Source organism: Choloepus didactylus, chromosome 16 (genome assembly GCF_015220235.1).
Source record: "Choloepus didactylus isolate mChoDid1 chromosome 16, mChoDid1.pri, whole genome shotgun sequence".
NCBI classification, from domain to species: domain Eukaryota; kingdom Metazoa; phylum Chordata; class Mammalia; order Pilosa; family Megalonychidae; genus Choloepus; species Choloepus didactylus.
Genome location: NC_051322.1, coordinates 31252793 through 31278172, shown reverse-complemented (window position 1 = coordinate 31278172; position 25380 = coordinate 31252793). Strand labels below are relative to the sequence as shown.

General features: G+C 35.9%; 1 protein-coding gene across 4 annotated transcripts in view; it reads right to left on the bottom strand.

Annotated features, from left to right (window-relative positions):
• DYM (dymeclin) overlaps positions 1 to 25380 on the bottom strand; it is a 448453-nt gene that overhangs the window by 366798 nt on the left and 56275 nt on the right. For 3 of the 4 annotated variants that reach the window (XM_037805588.1, XM_037805586.1, XM_037805584.1), the window contains exon 3: positions 7398 to 7450. The exons of the other annotated variant lie outside the window; for it this stretch is intronic. In XM_037805588.1, coding sequence (XP_037661516.1) covers positions 7398 to 7450 — 53 coding nt within the window. The remainder of the gene's footprint in view (positions 1 to 7397; positions 7451 to 25380) is intronic. 4 annotated transcript variants of the gene reach the window in all.

The window sequence follows — 25380 nt, the reverse complement described above, 5'->3', positions numbered from 1 at the left end:
CATAGACTGGAAGACTAAATATAGTTAAGATGGCAATTTTACCTAAACAGATTTATAGATTCAATGAAATACCAATTAAAAGCCCAACAACTTACTTCACAGAAATAGAAAAACCAATAACCAAATTTATTTAAAAGGGCAAGGTGCCCCAAGTAGCCAAAAATATCTTGAGAAAGAGGAACGAAGGAGGAGGTCTCACACTACCTGACTTTGAAACATTACAAAGCTACAGTGGTCAAAACAGCATAGTACTGGCATAAGGATAGACATACTGACCAATGGAATCGAATTGAGTGTTCAGAAATAGACCCTCTCATCTACGGACAATTGATTTTTGATAAGGCAGTCAAGCCAAAGCAACTGGGACAGAGCAGCCGCTACAATAAATGATGTCTAGAGAACTGGATATCCATTTCCAAAAGAATAAAAGAGGACTCCTATCTCACACCTTATACAAAAATTAACTCAAAATGGATCAAAGACCTAAACGTTAGCGCTAAGACCATAAGACTCTTAGAAGAAAATGTAGGGCAATATCTTAAAGATCTTGTGGTAAGAGGTGGTTTCCTAGACCTTACACCCAAGGCGCAAGCAATCAAAGAACAAATAGACAAATGGGATCTCCTCTAAATTAAACTTTTGTACATCAAAGGACTTTGTCAGAAAAGTAACAAGGCACACTACACAATGGGAGATGATATTTGGAAACCATATATCAGATAAGGGTTTAATATCCTGAATATATAAAGGGATCCTACAACTCGACAACAGAAAGACAAACAATCCAATTTAAAAATGGGCAAAAGACATGGACAGACACTTTCCTGAAGAGGAAATACAAATGGTGAAAAAACATATGAAAAAATGCTCAACTTCACTGGCTACTAGGGAAATGCAAATCAAAACCACAATGAGATATCATCTCACACCTACCAGAATGGCCATTATCCAAAAAACAGAAAATTACAAGTGCTGGAGAGGATTTGGAGAAGGAGGCACACTTATTCATTGTTGCTGAGAATGCAGAATGGTGCAACCACTCTGGAAGACAGTGTGGAGGTTCCTCAGGAAGCTAAGTATAGATCTGCCATATGACCCAGCTATTCCATTGCTAGGTATATACTCAGAGAACTGAAAGTTAAGACACAAACAGACATTTGTAAAATGATGTTTATTGTGGCATTAATCACAATTGCCAAGAGATGGAAACAGCCTGAAAGTTCATCAATGGACAGGTAAATAAACAAACTGTGGTATATACACATAATGGAATATTATGCAACTGTGAGATGGAACAAAGATATGGAACATATAATAATGTGGCTGAACCTTGGGGACATCATGTTGAGTTAAGTTAGCCAAAAATAAAAAGACAAATATGGTGTGGTCTCACTAATATGAACTAACATTAATGAGCAAACTTTGAGAGTTAAAAGCTGATAACACAGGCTACCAGGAAACAGAAAGATGGTAGAGTTCAGCCATTTGATGCTGAAGCACTCCAGAGTGTTCAGCAGGATTGATTGTATAGATCCAGAAATCAATAGCATAATACTGTGTGATGGTAGCACAATATTGTAAATACAGTGAACAAAGATATATGTGAGTAGGGCTGAGGGAGGTGGGATAGGGGAACGTATGACACCAGAGGTAAAGACAGATGATAAAGACTGGGACTGTGTAACTTGGCAAAAACTGGAGTGGCCAATGACTGTTACTAAATGTACAAATACAAAAATGTTTTTACATGTGGGAGAACAGATGAAGGTCAACCATGCAGAGTGTTGAAAAAGGGATGGTATTTAGGAAAAACATAATCAAAGCAAACTGAAGTCTATGGTCAACAATAACATTGTAATATGCTTCCATTAAATGTAACAAAGGCAATATACCAAAGCTAAATGTGTATGAGAGGGGGATATAATGGAGGGATATGGGATTCTTGGAAGTGGTGTTGTTTTCTGTCCTTTCTATTATAGGGCACTTAGGACATTTTATTTTTCTTTCTACTATCTTTTTTATTATTCGCTTAAAAAAAAAAACAACTTTTTTTGGTAGCGATCAATGTGTTCACGTGCTGGTTGTGGTGATAAATGCACTTCATGATGATACCAAGAACAACTGACCACACGCTGCAGATAAATGTATGGTATGTGAATATGTCTCTATAAAATTGTAGGAAAAAATATAATTAGGGGTAAAAGTGCTGGAGAAAACAAGCAGAGATGTACCTATCTACTGTTGATGAGGAGGCAGAATGGTGTGTAGCCTTTTTGGAGGTCACTGTGGTGGTTCCACAAGAAGCTAAGTGTGTGGGGGTCATAAGGTCCTACACTCTTATTATGAGGTATGAACTTGGAAGATCTGAGAGCAGAGACATGAATGGATATTTGCACACTGGTGTTTATGGAGGCAGTATGCATAACTGGCAATGGGTGGAGGTGGCCTAAGGGTACACTGACTGAGGAATGGAATCGTGAACTGTGGTTGTGCACACAACGGAATATTGAGCAACCACGAGAAGGAGTGAAGCCGTGAGACATGCAAAGAGGTGAATGGATCCTGTAGACAGCATTTTGAGCGAAGTATGCCAGAAACAAAGACAAACACTATAATACCTCACCAATATGGACTAACTACAATGTATAAATTTAGAATTGTATCTTAGAGCACAGCCCAACAGGGGAATGATTATTGTAATGGTCCCTAGATTGTGAGCTCTTATAGCAGTCAAATCTATTCCTGAATTGTAATGGCTGTCTCCAAACTCTGACTTGCTGATCCCTTTGTGTATAACCTGATTGGTCTCTGGAACATCGGGAATCTGTGTGACACCTGAAATTCAGAGCTACAGCTTGGCAGATATGAATGTCAGTATTAGCGCATACAGCAACTGTTAAAAAAAAGCTGAAAAAGAGCCCAGAGATATGAATGAAGCAGATCTGATTAAGACTAGGGCAAATCAGGCCACAGGGTAAAGGCTGAAACTGACTGTGTGTTAAAACTTCACCTTCCATGTGAGACCAAGGGAAGAGATGTTCATTTTCTAAATAGCATAACTTTACAGTCAGTTTGTTCAAACACCACAATTACATGGAACTTTGAATAGGAAGTGAGATATGGCAGGTTTGTATAGGTTAGAGTGAAATAGCGACACATCCCAAAGTAATTTGAGTGGAGAATAAAAATATATATGCAGGAGCTGGGGGAAAATGTGGAAATGTTGGACTTCCTTACCTGGATTGTTGCTGATGTTCTCATAAATATTGAGGACTGGCGGTGTGATGTGCCGAGCCCTCTATCATGGGACTCACCCTTGTGAAGCTCGTTACTGCAAAGGAGAGGCTAAACCTGCATATAATTGTGCCTAAGAGTCTCCCCCTGAGTACCTCTTTGTTGCTCAGATGTGGCCCTCTCTCTCTAGCTAAGCCACCTCGGCAGGTGAACTCACTGCCCTCCCCGCTATGTGGGACCTGACTCCCAGGGGTGTAAATCTCCCTAGCAATGCAGGATATGACTCCCAGGGATGTATCTGGACCCGGCATCGTGGGATTGAGAATATCTTCTTGACCAAAAGAGGGATGCGAAATGAAAAGAAATAAAGTTTCAGTTGCTGAGAGATTTCAAACAGAGTCAAGAGGTTACTCTGGTGGACATTCTTATGCACTATACAGATAACACTTTTTAGGTTTTAATATATTGGAATAGCTAGAAGTAAATATCTGAAACTACCAAACTCCAACCCAGTAGGCTGAACTCTTGAAGACCACTGTATAACAATGTAGCTTACAAGGGGTGATGGTGTGATTGTGAAAACCTTGTGGATCGCACTCCCTTTATCCAGTGTGTGGATGAACAGGTAGAAAAATGGGGACAAAAACCTAAATGAAAAATAGGGTGGGATGGGGGGGGATGACTTGGGTGTTCTTTTTTTACTTTTATTTTTTATTCTCATCCTGATTCTTTCTAGTGTACGGAAAATGTTCAAAGATGGATTGGGGTGATGAATGCACAGCCATATGATGATACTGTGAACAGTTGATTGTACACCATGGATGACTGTATGGCATGTGAATATTTCAATACAACTAAATTTAATTAAAAAAAATAATGACCAAAATCTTCCCAAATATGAGGGGAAGCATTATTCTAACATCCAAGAATAGCAACAAACCCCAAGTAGAGCAAACACAAAGAGATCCACACCTGGATACATCACAGTCAAACTAATGAAAGACAAAGACAATGAGAAAATCTTGAAAGCACCAAGAAAAAAAGAGCTCACCATTTCTAGAGCAATACAATTAACATTAGACTTCTGAAAATATGGAGACCAGAGAGCAGTGGGATGATGTGTTTAAAGTGCTGCAAGAAAAAAAAAAATGTCAACCAAGAATTCTATATCCAGAAAAACTATCTTTCAAAAATGAAGACAACATGGTGGGAAAAGCAACTGAACAGTAGAGAAACTTGACAAAAATGACCTTGACCAAGTGATCAAGGTTAACATTATCAGGATAAACTGTGTTAACAGCATGAACCCCTGATGTGATGTGATAAGAACGGCATTTTACCTCTGTGGTCTTCATCCAAAAAACCTACAGCCTCAGTCTAAATCATAAATCCAATTGAGTACTGCTAATACTCCTCAAAACTGTCAAAAGTCAGTAAACACAAGGAAAAACTGAGAAACTGCTGCAGATCAGAGGAGGCTAAGGAGACGTGAGGACCTAATGCAATGTGGGATCCTGGATGGGATCCTGGAACAGAAAATGGACATTAAGGAAAAACTAGTGAAATCTGAATAAAGTATGGAGTTTAGTTAGTAGTAATGTACCAGTGCTGGTTCCTTAGTTGTGACAAATATACCATACTAATATAAAATATTAACAGTAGGGGAAACTGGTGAGGGATATGAGGAAACTGTCTTTACTATCTTTGCAATTTTTCTGTAAATCTAAAGCTACTCTAAGAAGTTTATTTTAAAAATCTCAATAGATAAGTTTAATAGCAGATGATAAACAACAGACAAGAAGATTAATGAACTGAAGACAGGTTGATAGAAAATATCCTACTGAAGGCCAGGGAGAAAAAAGGATCTAAAATACAAAAAGAGCCTAACAGGCATCTGGGACACAATGAAAATTTAACATCCATATTACGGAGGCCCCAAAGGAGAGGAGAGACAGAACAGGGCAGAAACAATATATAGACAGATAACAACTGAGATTTTTTTCCAAAACTGGTTAAAAAAAAATCAACCCACAGATTTAGGAAGCTCTACAAACCTGAAGAAGCAAAAATTAAAAAAAAAAATTTAAAAACCACTCCTCAGCACATCATTCTAAGACTGTTGAAAAGAAGGGACAAAGAAAAACTTAAAGCACTCAGAAGAAAAACTTAGGTCAAAGGAGCAAAAATAAAATTGACAACTTTCTTCTCAACAAAAATGAGAAAAGCCAGAATATAACAGAAAGACACCTTTAAGTTACAGAAAAAAAATTAAATGCCAACCTAGAGTTCTACCAGCAAATATAGCCTCCAAAAGTGAAGGGAAAAACAAAAGCATTTTCAACCAACTAACCAAGAGAACTGTCGCCAGCAGACTTGCACATTAAAAAAATAATTAGGCATACCCACATAGTCCTTAAAGATGATACTTATTTATATTTATTGACATGAAAAACAATTCTTAATGTACTATTGAGTGAAAATGTGTAAATAACAATATTTATATATTATATCAATTATATAAATCAATATGCATAGTACATTCTAAAAAACTCTTTTCACAAAAGATTAGCAGTGATTATATCTGTCTTGTTTAATATGGAGAGATGTTTTTTTAACTGTACTACTGTATTGCTGGAATTTAAGGCAGTAAACATACAGCTTTTTGTTTTTGCTGTTCCCAAAAGTATTTTTAAATATATAATTGACTTCCTCCCAATATAATGTCAAGTGAAAAAACCACAGGTTAAAAATACATACATGCGTGTGTGTGTGTGTGTGTGTGTGTGTGTGTATAAATACGACGGAACATAAGTATGAAAATATTTATCCATAGAATAAATAATAGAAGACAATACACAAAAATATCAACAATGGCTATTAAGGGTTGCGGGTTGTAGAACTATGGGCCATTACTTCCATTTTTACATTTTGGTATGCTTTTCGCATTATATATGAGTAAATATTACTTCCAGTAAAAAAAAAAAAGTTTATTTTATAAAAACCCAAGGTCACCTGAAAAGTTGCCATCATAATTCCTACACTGATATTATTGATACATAAAATTTTTCAATTATAAACAAACTGCCACACTTTCTTATAACTCAAAATTAAGCTCAAAATTCTCTAATCTATGGTTATAACTACAAAATTCAAGGCAACTGGTACAATAACACTTTGATCATTACCAACAAAGTTTTTCTGTAAAAATAACAACATTTCATCAAAGACTGTTTTTGGCAAAGTAACTTATGTGGAACCAGCTTATCCATATAGCTTGATGTAAAAACAAAATATAGTTATCATTTGCTAATCAATAATGCAATATAGGTATAAATATCTGCATTTTTAAGGCATATACATTCATTTCCAATCACTACCATCTTGAAAGTAAAGCATTTGAGAAACAAGGCCCAATAAAGATGCCATTTGTTGATATAAATGATGAATAATGACTAGTGTTAGACAATGTACTAGATATTTCACTTCATATGTCATCAGATTTATGTCTCACAAGAATCCTGTAAAATAGTTGTTCTTACACTCAATTCAGAAGAGGAAATAAGACACAGTATTATATAGCAGAGCTGAAATTAAAATCATAAAAGGATTCCAGAGACCATGCTCTTTTCCATAACATCAAGTTATTATTAATAAAAGAGGTTTCCTAATACATTCCTCTATTAATGAGTAATAATTATTCTGGGTAATATACCCAACAATAGCATATATAGTCAGTGCAGTTTGAGCATTACAGCATGAAAGGTCCTATCTATATTCTATATATACTGTTCAACAATTAATTGACAAAAATTAATTTATCTGTTGGTTTTTCTTAGTATTTCAAAATTCACAAAAAGAACACCCTGAGGGAAAATCTATGGCTTAGCAGAGTCCAATATCACTACTGCACAACAGCCATCTATGAGTCTTATTGCTATTGATTGAATGGTACCATCTAGTGGCATCAATGTGCACCACAAACAGCAATGATTAATATTACTATTATTATTATGAATATCATCATTAAGAATCTATCACTTCATTAACTGAATTCACATTACAATATCAAAATTTATAAAAGAAAATTTGAACTAAAGGCCACCCAAACACACAAGCACACACACACACACGTGTGTACATACAGTTATTTCTTCCCTCCTTACCTAAAGACCTGCAGACTGAAATGGTTGCCTCCTCCAAGAGCTTCAACTCCGTACTGGAGAGAAAGAAGAGAAGTGGTTAACAACTGCAACACTAAATATAGTGCATCAACCAGTTAAAGGAACTTATAAAAATAAACAAGAGAAATATAGTTCAGAAGTAAAATATGGTATGCAGTAGTGAACAATATCGGCAAAATAAAGTTAAGCTTCATTTTATAATGTAATTGGGAAATATGCCCTAATTTTAATGAGATTCTATAGAAGAGCTTGGGGTACCCTGTCCTGCAGGCACTGGGATGGAGGGAGGTCAGAAAGAGAACTTCGAAAAATTTAAGAAAGGCCCTCCAAAGCACAGAGCTCAAGACAAAGGCCCTGCCTGGCCAGTTCTAAGGACAGTACTGATAACAGGATTTTAGTTATTTAGAAACATGCCCTTATTTTTAGGAGATACAGCATTTCAACAACAACAAAAAAGGCAAGACTAGGAAAGAAACGGAACACATATGCAAGCTTCAATGATTTAAAATATATGGAAAGAAAAACAGATACAGACATAAAGAAAGACACAAACACAGGCATAAAACAGACAAAGACAGGAGGTAAAGACAGACAAAGACAGACAGACGAAAGACAGAGGCAGAAGACAGACGGGAGGCAGAGTGGCTGGCAGGAAGGCAGGCAGAGATAGAAACCGAGGCAGAGATAGGAAAAAAGTAAATATAACAAAAAGGTGAACCTAGATCAATCTATACAGGTGTTCACCTTTATCCTTCTTTTAATATTTCTGAAGATTTAAATTGTATAAATTCACACATATACAAAGAGAGACAGAGAGAACTGAAATGCACAACAAAAGGGAGGTAAACAGCATTGAAGGAATTCATAAAGGTTCAAATTTATATCAAAGTTTAATTGAAGAATGCATGCTCTAAGGTTAACCATTAAATGAGAATATATATATACACATATATATATACACACACATATATATATATAATTAGCAGGTAGAAGAGCAAAAGTAGAATAATAAAATATACCTAATCAATATAAAAGTAGTTCAAAAAAAAGAATTTAAAATTGTCCAGACAAATAGAGAACAAAAGATAAGGTAAAAGATTTAAACGCAAATATATTTACATTAAGTAGATGTGATTAATTATGTTAAGTATGAATGGATTAAATATCCAAGGTCATGATTGTCAGTCAGGATTTTTAAAACATAATGTAATCAATGCTGCTTGTAAGATACACGTTTAAATTTAAGAATTCAGAAAGACTAATGCCATTTCTTCCCAAATGGATCAAAGGTTTAACTTAATTGCTATCAAAATTCTAGCAAGATATTTTTGTAGATAAAGACAACCTTATTATTAAAATGCATATGGAAAAGCAAAGGAAACAGAATAGCTAAAACAATTTTTAGAAGCAAGAAGAAAGTGGGAGGGAACACTCTACCCAATTTTCAAAACTTATTAGCTACAGTAATCATACAGAGTGCTATTGGCAGAAAGGATAGACATAGAGATCAATAGAACAGATTAGAGTACACAGAAACAGACCTGCACAAGTACAATCAACTGATTTTTGACAAAGGTACAAAAGCAATTCAATGGAGGAAGGATAGTCTTTTTAATGATGCTGGAGAAATTAAACATCAATAGCCAAAATCTAAACTTTACACCTTATACAAATACTAACTTAAAATGGATCATCATTAAATACAGAACAAAAAATAAAACTTTTAGAGAAAATAGAGAAAGAAAGTTTTAGAATCTAGGACTAGATGAAGAGTTCTTTAACATGATACCAAAATCATGATCCATAAAAGAGAAAAAATTTATAAATTGTGCTTCATCAAAATTGAAATTTTTTTCTCCATGGAAGACCCTATTAAGAAGATAAAAAGACAAACCACAGACTGGGAGAAATGTTTGCAAATCATTACCCAACAAAGGACTTGTATCTAGAATCTATAAATAAAACTCTCTAAACTCAACAGTAAGAAAACAAACAATCCAATTAGAAAACAGGCAAAAGTCATGAACAGGTATTTCATCAAAGAGGCTATACAAGCTATGTAACAACATTAAAAGATATTCAACATCATTAGCCATCAGGGAAATGCAAATTAAAACCACAATGAGACATCATGACACACCTATCAGAATGGCCAAAATTTAAATAAAAAAAAAAAAATAGTGAACACCAAATGCTGGCAAGGGTGCAGAGAAACTACATCAGTCATACTTTGTTGGTAGGAAGATAAAATGGCACAGATCCCCTGGAAAACAGTTTGGCAGTTTCGTATAAAAAAACACACATATTTACCATTCAACCTGCAATCGCACTCCTGAGCATTTATCCCAGAAAAATGAAAACCTACGTTCACGCAAAAACCTGTGTATGAAGGTTGTCAATATCAGCTTTACTCACAATAGCCTCAAACTGGAAACAATCCAAATGTCCTTCAACTGGTGAACGGTTAAACAGAATGTAAATCCACACCACGGGAGCTACTCGGCAATGAAAAGGAACATCTCAAAAGGCTACAACTTTATGGTTCCATTTATAGAGCATTCTTCAAGTAAAATCACAGAGACAGAGAACTAATTAGTTGTTGCACTAAGGACCGGGGTGGGGGAATGGCTATGAAGGGGTAGCACAAGGAAGCCTTGCTGGGATGCAACCACTGTGTGATGGTTAAGTTCATGTGTCAACTTGGCTAGGTTATGGTGTCCAGTTGTTTGGTCACCCAAGCACTGGTTTGATTGTCACTGTGAGGATATTTCATGGATGTAAATCATTAGCCAGTGGATTGCATTTATAGCTAATTACATCTACAATCAACAAAGGAGATTGCCTTTAGCAATGAAAGCAGTCTCATACAATCAGTTCAAGGCCTTAAAGGGAGGACTGATGATTTCAGCAGTCAGAAAAAGGAATTTCTCTCCATTTCAACCAGCCCACGTCTCCTGGGGAATTCATGGAATGCCCTATAGAATTCGGACTGCCTACAGGTTCTTAGACTACTGTCCTGAATCAAATTGTGCACTCTATTTTGCCTCTCTCTTAGGATGCCTGCATTATCTTTGTCTACCTCAATAACCAGATCTCCACTGACTTATCTTCATGAGGCCATATTTTCTTCATAAACTTCAAACAAACAACATATTTCAACAGATTGAATGCAGAATTACACCTGAGAATCCAATTGCCTTTATTAAAGCAGAGATTAAAATGATTTGCTGTGATTTATAACAATGCCTCACTTCACAATTTTTCTGTAATTTTGAAAAAAGCCTGAATAATACAAATTGTATGTACTGATTGTGGTGGTAGTTACTTGTAGTTACAAATGTGATAAAATTGCACAGAAATATACACATACACATTCAAATGAGCACAAGTGTAAAAGCTGAAATCTAAATAAGATCTGTGGATTATAACAATGTCAGTTTCCTGGTTTAGATACTCTATAGCTATGTAAAATGTCAAAACTGGTGGAGTGGGGTGAAGGGTGGCAAGTGACCTTCATGTACATTATTTTCACCTCCCTATGAATTTATAATTATTTTAAAATAAAAAGTTAAGTAAAAAATACTAACATTACCAAATAAACTGGCAAGATGTGAATAAACTTGATCTCTTATACTTTGTTGACAGGAATGTAAAATGGCATAGACACTCTGATTAAGTTTGGTAGTTTCTTATAAAGTTAAATATATACACTTGCCAAACAACTCCTGAGCACATATCCCAGAGAAGTCAAAACTCATGTCCACACATAAACCTGTACATGAATTGTAGCAGCAGCTTTATTTGTAATAACCCTGTGGTGGGTGGAATAATGTCCCCGCAAAAGACATACCCAAGTCCTAACCCCCAGCACCTCCAAATGTAGCTCAAGATTAGACTCCAGAGGAGGGGTGTGATACTTGGATAGCATGAGGGAATTCCTCATAGTAACAGAACAGTTCTATGTCTTGATTTTAAATGTAAACATGGATCAAACTGCACACAATCTCATGTATGCACACACACAAACATTAATGAGTAAATGTACAAAGTGGGTGAAATCTGAATAAGGTCTCCAGTCTACTTAATATTATTGTACCAGTATCGATTTTTGGTTTTGATACTATACTACAGTTATGTAAGATGTTACCTTTAGGAGAAGGTGGCTAAAGGGTACACAGAACTTTTCTATACTTTTTCTACTTCTTGCGACTCTACAATTATTTCAAAACAAAAAGTTTTTTCAAATAAATAAATGATAGTAAAGAATTGGAACCAATTGAATAAGGTAAGAATCCACAAGTCAACACTGAGGCAGCTAGATAAGGGGAAAGTCCTTCCTTACAGTAGAAAGCTAACAAACGGCAAAGAAATGACGGAGTTACAAAAATCACCATTTAGCAAGTGTCAGAATAAAACTGGATTCAGACAACAATTATCAACAAATGCTAAAACAAGTGGGTGAAAGTTTAAGGAGTAACTGGCTGTTTGCATGGTCTTAAAGTATCTCTCTACCAAAGTATCTTTATTAACTGAAAGGGGAAATGGAAACTCTACATGATGAAACCCATCAAACACCATCTTAACCATGTGTTCACAGTTAACATTACCAGTAATGGGACAAAATAACATCACTCACTATGATCAGATTGGCAAAACTTTTATATATCTGGAAATATCATAAGTGCTGGTTAAGATGTTCACCACAATAACATATCCAGCTGGTAAGAATATAACTAGAAATCTGTACACTTTTGTGACCCAAAAATTCTATTTCTCCACCACAATCAATTTGAGAACAGTCTCACTGCTCTGAGAAAAAAAAAAAAATCTTCTTCTAGTAATATACTCTTCAATAAATCGTTTTGGGACATAACTCACGTTAATAAACATAAAAGTATAGAAGGAAAAAGGCACATATAAACTCAGGACATGGATGAAGGGAGGGAAAAGAATGGGAAGAAACATCTCACAATATTCTCTTTAAATGCTTTTTCTCTAATAAAAAAATATGACCCAAAAATGAGAAAATGTTAAAATGTTTTTTGTAAATCTGTTCTAGTTTGCTAGTGCTGCAGAATGCACCAGAGATGGATAGGCTTTTATAAAAATAGGGTTTATTTGGCTATACAGTTACAGTCTTAAGGCCATAAAGTGTCCAAGGTAACACATCAGTAATCAGGTACCTTCACTGGAGGATGGCAAATGGCATCCGGAAAACCTCTGTTAGCTGGGAAGGCACGTGGCTGGCGTCTGCTCCAAAGTTCTGATTTCAAAATGGCTTTCTCCCAGGACATTCCTCTCCAGCAAGCTTGCTCCTCTTCAAACTGTCACTCACAGCTGCACTCTGTTCAGTCTGTTTGAGTCAGCATGTTTTATATGGCTCCACTGATCAAGGCCCACCCTGAATGGGTGGGGTCACACCTCCATGGGAGTATCCCACCAGAGTCACCACCCACAGCTGGGTGGGGCACATTCCAAGCAAATCTATCCAGCACCAAAACGTCTGTCCCACAAGACTACAAAGATAATGGCAGTTGGGGGACACAACACATTCAAACCGGCACAGTGTTAAATCTTGGAGGTAAGTACAAAGGAATCATATTATCCATACTTTTTATCTCTGATGTGTTTCATAAATTAAACACTGTTTTAACAACAACAAAAAAGCAAATTAGACATAACTGTTTTACAGAGATTGGGTCTATATAAACCAAAGAGTACCAGTACCTACAGAACGAGGTGACTGGTACCATGAGAAATAAAAATGAACTAGACGAACATGAAAAGATGCTCAACATCATCAGTCATCACAGAGATGCAAATCAAAACTACAATCTAATACCACATCACACCCATAAGGATGGCAATTAATAAAAACAGAAAATAAGTGTTGGCAAGGATTGTTGGCAGATAAACTGGAACCCTTATGCGTTGTTAGTGGGATTGTAAAATGGTGTAACCACTATGGAAATTGGTTTGATGGTTCCTCAGAAAGTTAAACATAGGATTAGCATATGACCAGCAATTGTACTTCTTGATACACACTCAAAAGAATTGAAAGTAGGGACTCAAACAGATATTTGTAGACCAATGTTCACAGCAGCATTAGTCACAATAGTCAAAAGGTGGAAGCAACCCAATCTGTCCATTAACAGATGAATGGAGAAACAAAATGTGGTATAGACTTACAGTGGAGTATTATTCAGCCATAAAAAAGGAATGAAGTTCTGATTCATGCTACAACATGATGAACCTTGAAGACACCATGATGAGTGAAATAAGCCAGATACAAAGACAAATACTGTATAATCCTGCTTATATGAAACACCTAGAATAAGCAAATTCATAGAGACAGATAGACGATTACAGGTTACCAAGGGGCGAAGGATGCGGGGAATGATAGGTTATTGCGTAATAGGTGAGGAGTTTCTGGTTGAGGAGATGAAAAGGTTTGGGTAATGGATGTTGGTGATGGTAGCACAATATTGTGAATCTAACACCATTGTATTGTACACTTGAAAATGACTAAAATGGGAAATTTTAAGTTGTTTATATATTAATACAATACGAAGTTTTTAAAAAAGACAAAATCAGCAATCTTCCCAAAACAAACTATTAAAAAAAACTTGCTTGTGTAAGATAGTTGGTACGCCCCCCCCCCCCCCAAGAGGACACAGTCCATTTAGGATCTCAGGGTGTTAAGCGGAAAGATGTGAGCATGCATCTCCAGCATAACCTTTTCCTTTAAAGCTATACTAGGGATGCTCAGCACATTTTCGAAATCTTAGCTTATCTACACTACTTAGCACTACTTCTCAAAAAAAAAAAAAAAGTAAAACTTCAATTCCTAGGTGGTCTACAAAACAGACATTCTAATTAAAAACAAGTGACAAGATAGAAAGCCTATTTCAGGGATCAGACACCCAGGGGAGTGAATCTCCCTGGCAACGTGGAATATGACTCCCGGGGAGGAATGTAGACGTGGCATCGTGGGACGGAGAACATCTTCTTGACCAAAAGGGGGATGTGGAAGGAAATGAAATAAGCTTCAGTGGCAGAGAGATTCCAAAAGGAGCCGAGAGGTCACTCTGGTGGGCACTCTTATGCACAATTTAGACAACCCTTTTTAGGTTCTAAAGAATTGGGGTAGCTGGTGGTGGATACCTGAAACTATCAAACTACAACCCAGAACCCATGAATCTCGAAGACAATTGTATAAAAATGTAGCTTATGAGGGGTGACAATGGGATTGGGAAAACCATAAGGACCACACTCCACTTTGTCTAGTTTATGGATGGATGAGTTGAAAAATAGGGGAAGGAAACAAACAAACAGACAAAGGTACCCAGTGTTCTTTTTTACTTCAATTGCTCTTTTTCACTTTAATTATTATTCTTATTATTTTTGTGTGTGTGCTGATGAAGGTGTCAGGGATTGATTTAGGTGATGAATGTACAACTATGTAATGGTACTGTGAACAATCGAAAGTACGATTTGTTTTGTATGACTGCGTGGTATGTGAATATATCTCAATAAAATGAAGATTAAAAAAAAAAAAAAAGAAAGCCTATTTCAGTGGAAATCAAACTACTTTAGAACCAAAGAGAAATAAATTACTTTTTATTTAAAATTTTAAAAAGAAAACTCAATTGACAATAACTGTCTGCTGATCCAGAGGTAGTGTAACATATTGATGCAAACATGCATTCCAATTCCAGCTGTTACTTTAGCTATGTGGCCTTGGGCTAGTCTCAACTCTTTATGTCTTACTTTCCTCATACATAAAACAGAAAAAACAACACGATCTGCTTCATAAAATTGCCGTCATGATTAAATTACATAATGTGTGTAAAAGTGCTTAGAACAGTGCCTGGCACAAAGTAAGCTCTCAATAAATGACACATATTATTGACTCCAAAATGTAGTATTTTTTTCCTAATAAATAAATTAAAATAATGCCTTCCAGTTGCATAACCCTTTAAATGTTTTTTAGTGTACTTTCAAATTTATTAGTGCATGAAAGCCTCTTCCAATGAGTAGAACAGTTACAACCTCTATTTTTATAGATAAGCAAACTGAGGCTTCAGAGGAGTTTAAGTAATATTCCAGAGGTCTAAGAAGAACAAGAGCTAGCTTTCATATACTATGTGACTACATTAAAAATTGCATGTTCTTTTCTTCCAACACACATAGCAAAGCAGGGACAAGTCTTCCATGGCTGTTTTAAAATTCCTACTCCCTCCCCACACACCCTACACCCTTGGCTCTCTGCAGTTGCTGATGAAAAACAGTTTTAAAAAGAGAGCATTAAGGTTTTCAACAAGAAAATTTTAGAGCTGATGTGGAAGAAAACGGAATGTTTTTAGCTCTCTCTAGAACTATACTGTCCAATATGGTAACCCCAGCAACGTACAGTTATTGACTGCTTGAAATGTGAGTAGTCCAAATTGAAATGTGCTTGAAATATAAAATACACACCTGTTTTCAAAGAACTGGTATGGAAAAAAAGAAGCGAAAGTTTGTTTATATGTATTAATAATGTCTATATTGATTATACAATGAAATTATAATATTTGAGATATACTGGGTTAAATAAAATATATTATTAAAATTAATTTCACCTGTTTCTTTTTACACTTTTAATGTGGCTGCTGGAAAACTTTAAATTACATATGTGGGTCACATTATACTTCTAATGGCCAGAGCTGCTCTAGAACCTGTCTCCCAGCAACTAAAGACAATATTATGTGTAATAAGAAATATTATATACACACACAAAGCTAAGCCCCACTATCACTTAGGTGAATATGCCACTACTTTAAGAATTTCAAATTCTAGTTCTTCATATTCACAAAAATAAAGACACCTTCTCAAAGTTAAATCTTTAAGTTCCACCTAAAACTGAATTTTTTTGTCAAAATAATCTAGAAATGATCCTGCAGTAAAAGGTATATGGGTCTCCAACATTTACCACTGTATTGATTACTTTTAGGGTGTCTTCCCATTTCACAACGTCTCTCTGTCTGCTCTCCTCCTCACCCCTTTTTTCTGTCTTCCCATCGTTTCCTCAGGGATGAGCAGAGGCAGTCAGGTTTGTTCAGCATGACCCCACTGCCTGACCACAACTGACTGGATCAGGGATAGACATCTAACCTAAGCCAGGCCAGAGTCTTGGAGAATTTGGAGTTGAGACGGAAAGACAGGCTCTCCATATGGCTAGAACTTGGCTGCAAAGCGAAGGACTGTGGGAAGTCATCCTCTATCCACTAAGCAGCTGACAAAACCAGTTAGTAAGAAAAATGACTAAAAAAGCTACGTGGGAAGAAACAGATAAAGAGAAAGGATTCTCAGTATTCTTGCCGGCCTTCCAGTTCTTGTTACCAGTTCTTCCTGAAGCCTTGCCATGTGGTTCCTCATCTTGAATTCTAAGGCACCCCGCCTCCTCATTGTATATGCCCTCTTCTTGGCATATGCTAAATCAAACTGATTTTTGTTAATAACGTAAAGACTTCTAATTAATGAAGCACTATGGTCAGAGTCAATCATGCACATTATAGGAGGAGATGGCAAGAAAAGAGAACTACGAACCACTCAGTTTATTGGTTACTCAGGCAAAAAATAAAAGTAAAGAGATATAAAATACAAAGGATTGTCAAGAGTTTTGTGAAGCTAATGATTAGACCAAACTAAAACTGGTTTCACTGGAGCTGCTTCTTTCGTCAGTCAATAATCATCCTCTTTTAAAACTGGTTGAAACAAAGAGCTTCAATTATAAACACATGGCCACAATCTTCAAAAGTTTCTGAAGTCATTCATTCCACAAACGATTCCGGCTGGGCTCTGTGAAAGAGGCTGTCTCTGCCTCCAGGCTGCATGGAGGAAAAGCAGAAGCAGACAGACTATTCAGTACAGAGGGAGTGTGAAGACCAAGTGTAGCCCTGTGTACAAACGAAGACCAAGATGAGATGAGCCCTGTGATGAGCCTAGAGGAGGCGCACCCAACCTACCCTAAGAGGAATCAAGGAAGGCATTCTGGAGGAAACTAACTCCTCTTGTTTAACTGGAAGAACCAAGAGAAATCAGTCATGCAGACAAAAAGGGGAGGACTTTCCAGGCACAAGGAAGAGCATATGCAAAGGCATGGCAGTCACAGAAAGTCTCCCATGTTCTGGGCAGTGGAGGTTGATCAACATGGGAGAATAACAACTTACATGGCTGGAGAAGTATACCAAATGGCTGAAGTATGGAATTCACTTTTCTCAAATTACTGTCAACAGAAAAATATTGGGTGTTCTCAAAACAAAAATAGGGTTCTCATTTATTTGAATACACTATCTGTTTATTAACGAAAACGGATAAACACCAACATAAATTAGTGGGGTTGGTTTCAACATCACTTCCTTCAAGAAATGTTCTCTGACCACCTAGGACCAGTTGAGAAGCCCATCCTCTGTCCCTAGAGCATCAATCATAAAACTGTGCACAGTGTAGCTTAATTGTGCATTTTACTTGTCTGTAGTCCCCAACAGAAGGTCAGTTCCTGGTTCACCTCAGTATTCCCAGCCTGGCACAAAGCAGGCACTTAATAAAAACTGACTGACTGAATGAAAGCCATTGTTAGACAGTTCATTACTAGAGGACAAAATTATTTCTCCTTGTGCCTCAAGAAACCCTCCCCACTCTCCAGCCCTCAAGGCAAGGTCTGTTCCTCAAGTTTAAATTATTATTAAATATTATTAAAAGGCAACTATTTGTTTCCAAATGTAAAATAGTATATCTTTTTGAAGCAATCGGATTTCTTTGTCATTCAAGGAAGCTGAAACCAAAAAAGTTTGAGTATTATCCCACCTGTCTTGGAAAGCACCCCTTTATCATGAGCCAGCCAGCCCCTCCTGGTTCAATAGAGATTAAGCCCGTCGGGCCTCGGTCCCACTCCATACAGCCAGGACCTGAAACCGCCTCTCATCACAGATCTAGGGCAGAAGAATCCTAAGCCCTGAGAATAGGGAAAATATCTCATTCACCCATGCTTCCCCCATCTTGCTGGAACAGAGGCTCAGTCAGAGGAAAGATACTTGCTAATTACCTATTAAATAGAGGATTCATACACATCTATTGCAGTATCCCTGTAATTTCTGCACACTGAAGCTTGACTTATTTCTACAAAGGAAATCAGTCAGGCACAACTGCCAAAAGCAACACACTGACTGTTATAATAGAATTCCTTTCCTCTCATCCCTCCATACTCCAATTTTCTAAACTTCTTGGAATATTTTAAGAATAATCTGCCTTCCCATTTGCTTGATTTAGAGCTATAATGAGGCTGTAAGCAACTGTGATGGTTGGTAGTTGTTGCTGCCTATTATAGACATCTATGCACAGTACCATTTTAGTTAAACAAATGAGCTCAGAAGTTCTGGCAGAAGACAATTAACAAATCATCCTTTGCAGTAAATAAAAGTAAAATGGTACTGTAAAAATACGCCAATGTTTCCCAGACAATTACAATTAGAATCCAAATGTTTCTGAAGGCAGATTTGGGGCTAGAGACAGGCAAACCGAGCAACAAGCAGCCGTCAGATAATCATACCAACACAGATTAAATAAATTAGCACCACACAGAGCATTTCAAACTCACTGTATACATAAACTCCACACCTCCAGGTCACTTTAAAACATGTCAATAATGGGAGATGAGGAATAAATACCTACAACTAGTAATCTCATAATCAAACTTTTGTTAAATGAAGTGAACTCTAGCTGGCTGATTGATGAAGTAACCTAGTGTGGCTCTATTTGAATCTTTGTATGTGATGGCATATAAGGCTCCTTCTTCTTGGGACTTGGCCACAATATCATTACCGCAGCAACATAAACAGCTGCATCCATGGAACAGGAATCTCAGTTTGGCTGGTGATAGCCCAGTGAACAGTGAGACCTACAGGACAGGAGGTCTATGCCCAAGAATCCAAAAAAAAAAAAAAAATTACTGGAAAATTTAAAACAGATCTAGGGATATTTCCAAAGTATTAAGAGCCTTCACTGGGCTGACCTGAAGATAATTCAGCAAGAAGAGATCACTGAAATCCTCACAACTATAGGGAGATTCTTAAAAATTACCACTCCCATTTCTGGGCTACATTATAAGCCTATCCCCTTCCTTAATTTGATTTCATGAAGAGAATCTCCTTAGGGAGAGAAATGTCCTCAACTTCAACCTCATACTCTCCACATGCTTCTATAAGAGCTTCAACTACAATATTCCAGCAAAGAATACCAATAATACAGCCAAATTATCTCTAAGTATCAAATAATCAATGTAATCTATACCACCTCTGCTGAATCCAACATACACCACGACCAAATTAATTTACTGAGGAGTGTAGTTTGTAGAGAAGGCTGGCAAGGTAAAACTAGAGCAAAAGAGAGAAGAACCTTAAATACCATATTAAAGAGTTTGGATTTTACTCTACATGTAATGGGACGCCATTAAGCATAGAATCAAAATCACACACTAACAAAATTCTTTCGGCAGCAGCAAGGTGCCCCAGGCATGCAATGCTTAATGTCAAATCCTCCTAAGATTTGTAGCCAAAAAAGAATAATAGTGATAATTTGAACAATAATGAATATGATAAAACCTAACCACGTGTTCACAACTGCCACTATATAATTAACACTGCTAACAAGCATCAGGCTAGCAAACTTGGATAAACAACTATCTGTAACTAAAGCAGAACACACAATCAAGTACATAATCTTTTAAAATGCTAATTCAATTCCACTAAGATGATATACTGAACTGAAACACTAGGAAGGATTACCAACAGCAAAAATATGGAATGCCTACACATCCACTGGATTCACAAACTGGCCACTTTCAATACTTATATACCAAGTTACCACCTCTCAATTAATTATTACCATCAATTAAGAAACTCATGCACACTGCCCATATGGATTTTCAATCATGTGACCCATTACTGAAAAAAGTTTAGGGCCCTGGTATAACGGAAAGAGTATGGATCTCGAAGCCACATATTCATGTTCTAGCTTCCTCATTTCCTATTGGCGTGACCTAGGCAAGTTACTTAATTTGAGAGTCTCATTCCTCATCTATCAAATGGAGGCAATGACACCAACATCTCATGGAATAGTTTTAGGACTGTACGTCAATGAGTGGAAAGCACCCAACTAGCTCAGTTTCCTAACCCTCCACTGAACAAACAAACAAACAAAAACACAAGTATTAAACAGTCATCTGCACATATTCATTCCTTAATACATCTTACAAGTAATTTATCAGGCTTCCCTCCATGGGGGTGTGGGTAAGGAGTATAAAGCATCATTTGGAAAATTTTTAAGTGGTTTTACATTTTTAAATATTATCAAAACAACTGTGTAAACACTGTATGTGATCTTTTATTTTATTTACATTACTGTTTTATTATAATAGAGGTATAACCTTTTTTGACTATAAAGGAAATCAATATTCCTTATTCATCTAGCAAACCACAAAGAGGTTCTAAATACATTATGACATTTAATCCTCACAAACATCCTGTGAAAAAGGTACAGTAGGTAATATTTCTATTCTACAGATGAGATGATACTTAAAAAAAATACTGATATAAATGCTATAAATGGCAGAAAAGGGATGTAAACTCATTTTTGTCTTGAAAGAAAATATTTGGAAACCACATATCTGATAAGCATTTAATATCCGGAATATATAAAGAAGTTCTACAACTCAACAATAAAAAGACCAAAAACCCAATTTAAAAATGGGCTAAAGACATGAATAGACATTTCTCCAAAAAAAATACAAATGGCTAAAAAGTACATGAAAAGATGCTCAACATCAGTAGCAATTAGGGAAATGCAAATCAAAACCACAATGAGTTACCATTTCACACCCACTGGAATGGCTACAATTAAAAAAAGAAAAGAAAACTACAAGTGTTGAAGAGGATGTGGAGAAATAGAATACTCATTCATTACTGTTGGCAATGTAAAATAGTGCAGCCACTGTGGAAGACAGTCTGGCAGTTCCTCAGAAAGCTAAGTGTAGATTACCACATGATCTAGCAATCCCACTGCTAGGCATATACTTAAAAGAACTGAAAGCAGGGACTTGAACAGATACTTGCACACCAATATTCATAGCAGCATTATTCACAGTTGCCAAAAGATGGAAGCAATACAACTGTCCATCAACTGATGAATAAACAAAATGTGATATATATATAGAATGGATTACTATTCAGCATTAAAAAAGGAATGACCAGGAGACAGAGTGAGGCTAGAGAAGGGGGAGTGGGTGTTTAATGTGTGCAGAATTTTTCACTAGGTTGAATTTAAATTTTGGAAATGGATAGAGGTGAAGGTAGCACATTATGCTGAGTGTAATTAACAGCACTGAATTACTGTGTGATCGTGGTTGCAAGAGGAAGTTTAGAGTCATTAATGCCACTAGAAGGAAAGCTAGAGGTTAAACCATGGAACTGCATAACACAGTGAACCCTATGGTGGACAACGACTGTGATTAACAGTACAAATATTAAGAAATTCTTCCATGAACTAGAACAAATGTTCGTCACTATCACAAGAAGTTATTAATAGAATGGTATGTGGGGGGAAATGCACCTATTGCAAACTACGGACTATAGTTAACAGTAATACTTTAGTGTTAACAGGTCAGCCTATATCTGCAAGTAAAATACAGTTTGAGTTAACATAAGCAGTACACTTAAGCTGGTAACTTAACTGATCTGTGTCCTACACCACAGTGCCAATATGCAGCACCAAAAAGAACTGTTGGTGTTTCTTTCCACCATCCAACTCTTTTTATCTGTTTCAACTCTCCCTTTTCTTTTCTACCAACCCATCTGTCTCTTTTTTAAGTAAAACTAAGAAGTGTCAGGGGATACTGCCAGGCCTTGCCATTGCTCTTCAAGGATTAAAAAAAGAAAAAAAGAGGTTGAACAACGTATCATCTTGAAAGACAACTTTACCAGTTGGTAACAGAACAACAATGCAACCTAAACAAATGTGTCATATTACCATATTCTCAAATGTAAAAATATTTTGGTTTCTATAAAAATTAAATTTTATACTACAGAGAAAAATAATGCTAAAAAAAAAAAAGGAGTAATTACAACAAATGCACATTAGTAGGACTTAATTTGAGCTCCACCAATTCAAAATTTGGGGATGTTGGGCTAGCATTGGATTGAAAACTTTATGTTATATTTTAAGAAAATATTTCAACAAGGGAAGAAGGGATTTGGGAAAAGTATTGTTTAATCTTATACAAAAGAAATGTGTTTAAAGACTTTAACATATTAATTGGTGACATGCAATAAAGTTGCTGATTAGATATAACTTTCACTTTGTACAGTTCTATAAACTATTCATGTACAAGTCACCTATACCTCATAATAATACTAAAAATCATGTCCATCGTCATATTAAGGCCACCATTTTCTAACATACATTCTGTGACTTAAGCATGTCATCAACCTGCACATGCTCAATAATTAAATCACTTGCAATTACATCATCTGGGGCCATTGTGCTCATTATCCTAAAACCTGCCCATCTTTTGCTACTATGAAACTATCAGAATTATTGCAGTTTGGGGAGACAGATTTTGGACCGATAGGCCATCTGCTCTCCTGCTTCACGCCTAGCAACAACATTCTTTTTCTCTTTGGAACCCAGTGTCTCCAAAATTGGTCATTTGAGCACATCAGGCAAATAATCCACTGCCTTGATCTGGTAACAACTGAAGTTCTTTCACACTGATTATGTCTCTTAATTTTTTTAAAAAACTTTGAGAAAGTAGACTGAGGAAATGAGATTATCCTCATTTTACAAGTGACAGAAAGAGAAAAGCTAAATAAACTGTCCAAGGTCACAATACAAGAATAAAACATATCCAACTTCTAGTTTAACTCTTTCCTACATGAACAATGCAACTTAAGTTACTTTTTTTATTAAAGCAGACCCACATAATTCGAATCAAGATACAATGCCACAACTACTTGGAACTTCTACATATACATAAAAGAATCTGTACCATACCATCTAAGTATAATCTTTCAAAATTACATCTTTGTTATGATTACAATAATGCTAAAACTATGTCCATATAAAGAACTAGAAGAAAACAGAAAAATTTTAAGTTTGCTAAGGAAAGTTGTAAAGGTGTAAATAACTATATTATAACTACAAGGTAACTATAAACTGTAGTTTGGTCAGGAATCTAAATTTTTAAATTATATATTCTGTGATTCACAGCTTTCAATAATTTAGACTAGTTTTATTGTTCTTTTAATCACACCAATCTCATATATGAATCTAATTAATGAAAGATGATAAACTCACAGTTCAACTCCTATAATGAAGAGCAGATGGTCAAAGAACAAAGAAATGCTTTGTTGGGAGAAAAATTATACACAGATTCCTGAACATAGATTTGCTGTACAATCAAAATAACTATAATTATAAAACTCATTAAAAAAACAATTAACACACTAGAATCCCTTTCAATGAAAATTCTGCCATGATATAATTTCAAAATCGATCATTTATATTAACAATGTCATTTTCAACCTACAACATACCTATTCTGATAAATACATAACAACACGACCAGAGTAAATCAACAAGTAACCATTCAGAAAAGTGTAGAAGCTTTTCTGAAGACTTTTTCCCCTTAACTTGGCAAAGAGAGAATTACAGAAACCATTCATTCACAGAACTAACAAGAATCAGTCCATTCAGTGGTTAAATCATGTGAATGTTAACTTTTTAAAAGGGCCTATTCATAAAAAAAGTCAAAGGATAAAAACTGCATATAAAATTTATTATTGCAATTTTTAATGCACCAACCAGAACCAAAAAGGTATGTATAGTCATGTGATTCAGATAATTCTATATACTGTCACTCAGAATTTCACCAACTACCAAACCAGATAATATTGTATTTATTTTCTCAATAAAGTAACAGAAAATGTGAAAAAAATTCAGATTCCAACAAACAAAGGATGAAAAGAAATGAAGGGTGCATTTGGAGTGAGCAAACTGTACTTGGCCTCTTCTTGCTTAAATGCTCTAAACAATGCTACTTACATTTTCCCCGATTTAACATAATTACTCTCAGTTCTCTGGACTTTTAGTTGAAGGTAACAATCAATTACAGGCAAACTCAAGCATCTTCTAGCATTACTTTGCAAAAAGAAACTGGAAATAAAGGTTTTTTACTCAAGAGATAGAAACTAAACTTCTTTTGGTCCCTCAATTTGAGAAAACAAGATGCCATAAAGTCCTAGCTTATTTATTTCCTTAGCAAAGTGGCCTAGTACATTTTTCTTACCATTCAAGCAAAGCCTATGCTGAAATATCCCAGGCCCACCTCAATGACAGACCACATTTATTGTTTCAACTTGAGAAGTTCTAAAACAACTGTATAATAAAGTGTGATAAAGAGAATAAATATACAGAAGAGGAGATGGACATCAAAGATTCAAAGAGAAAAATAATTTTACAATCACTTAATTGTTTCTGTCAGTTAAAAACTTGTGACCTAATTCAATAAAAATCTACCTATTTCTCAACTGAGGAAACAGATCAAGAAACTTTGAGAAAGGATCTTTCAGGAAGCTCCCCTTAAATAAAGTAGACAAGCTTTTCTCAAGGAAAGGTTAAAATACTAGACAGATTTCCCATCAGCTTGGGGTTAATATTTTAAATTATGGAACACAAACATAAAGTACCTATTACTGTGACTTACAGCTTTTGAAGTGCTTGAAAATGTGAATGTATAATCTGGTGATTCTTTTCTCAAAGATTATCATATAACTTAATGCGTAGCTCTTAAACCATTATTTGAAGATCAGTCTGTGATTAGTCTATGCTTCCAAACGGAGGCAGTGTAGCATAATGGCTAATAGAATTCTTC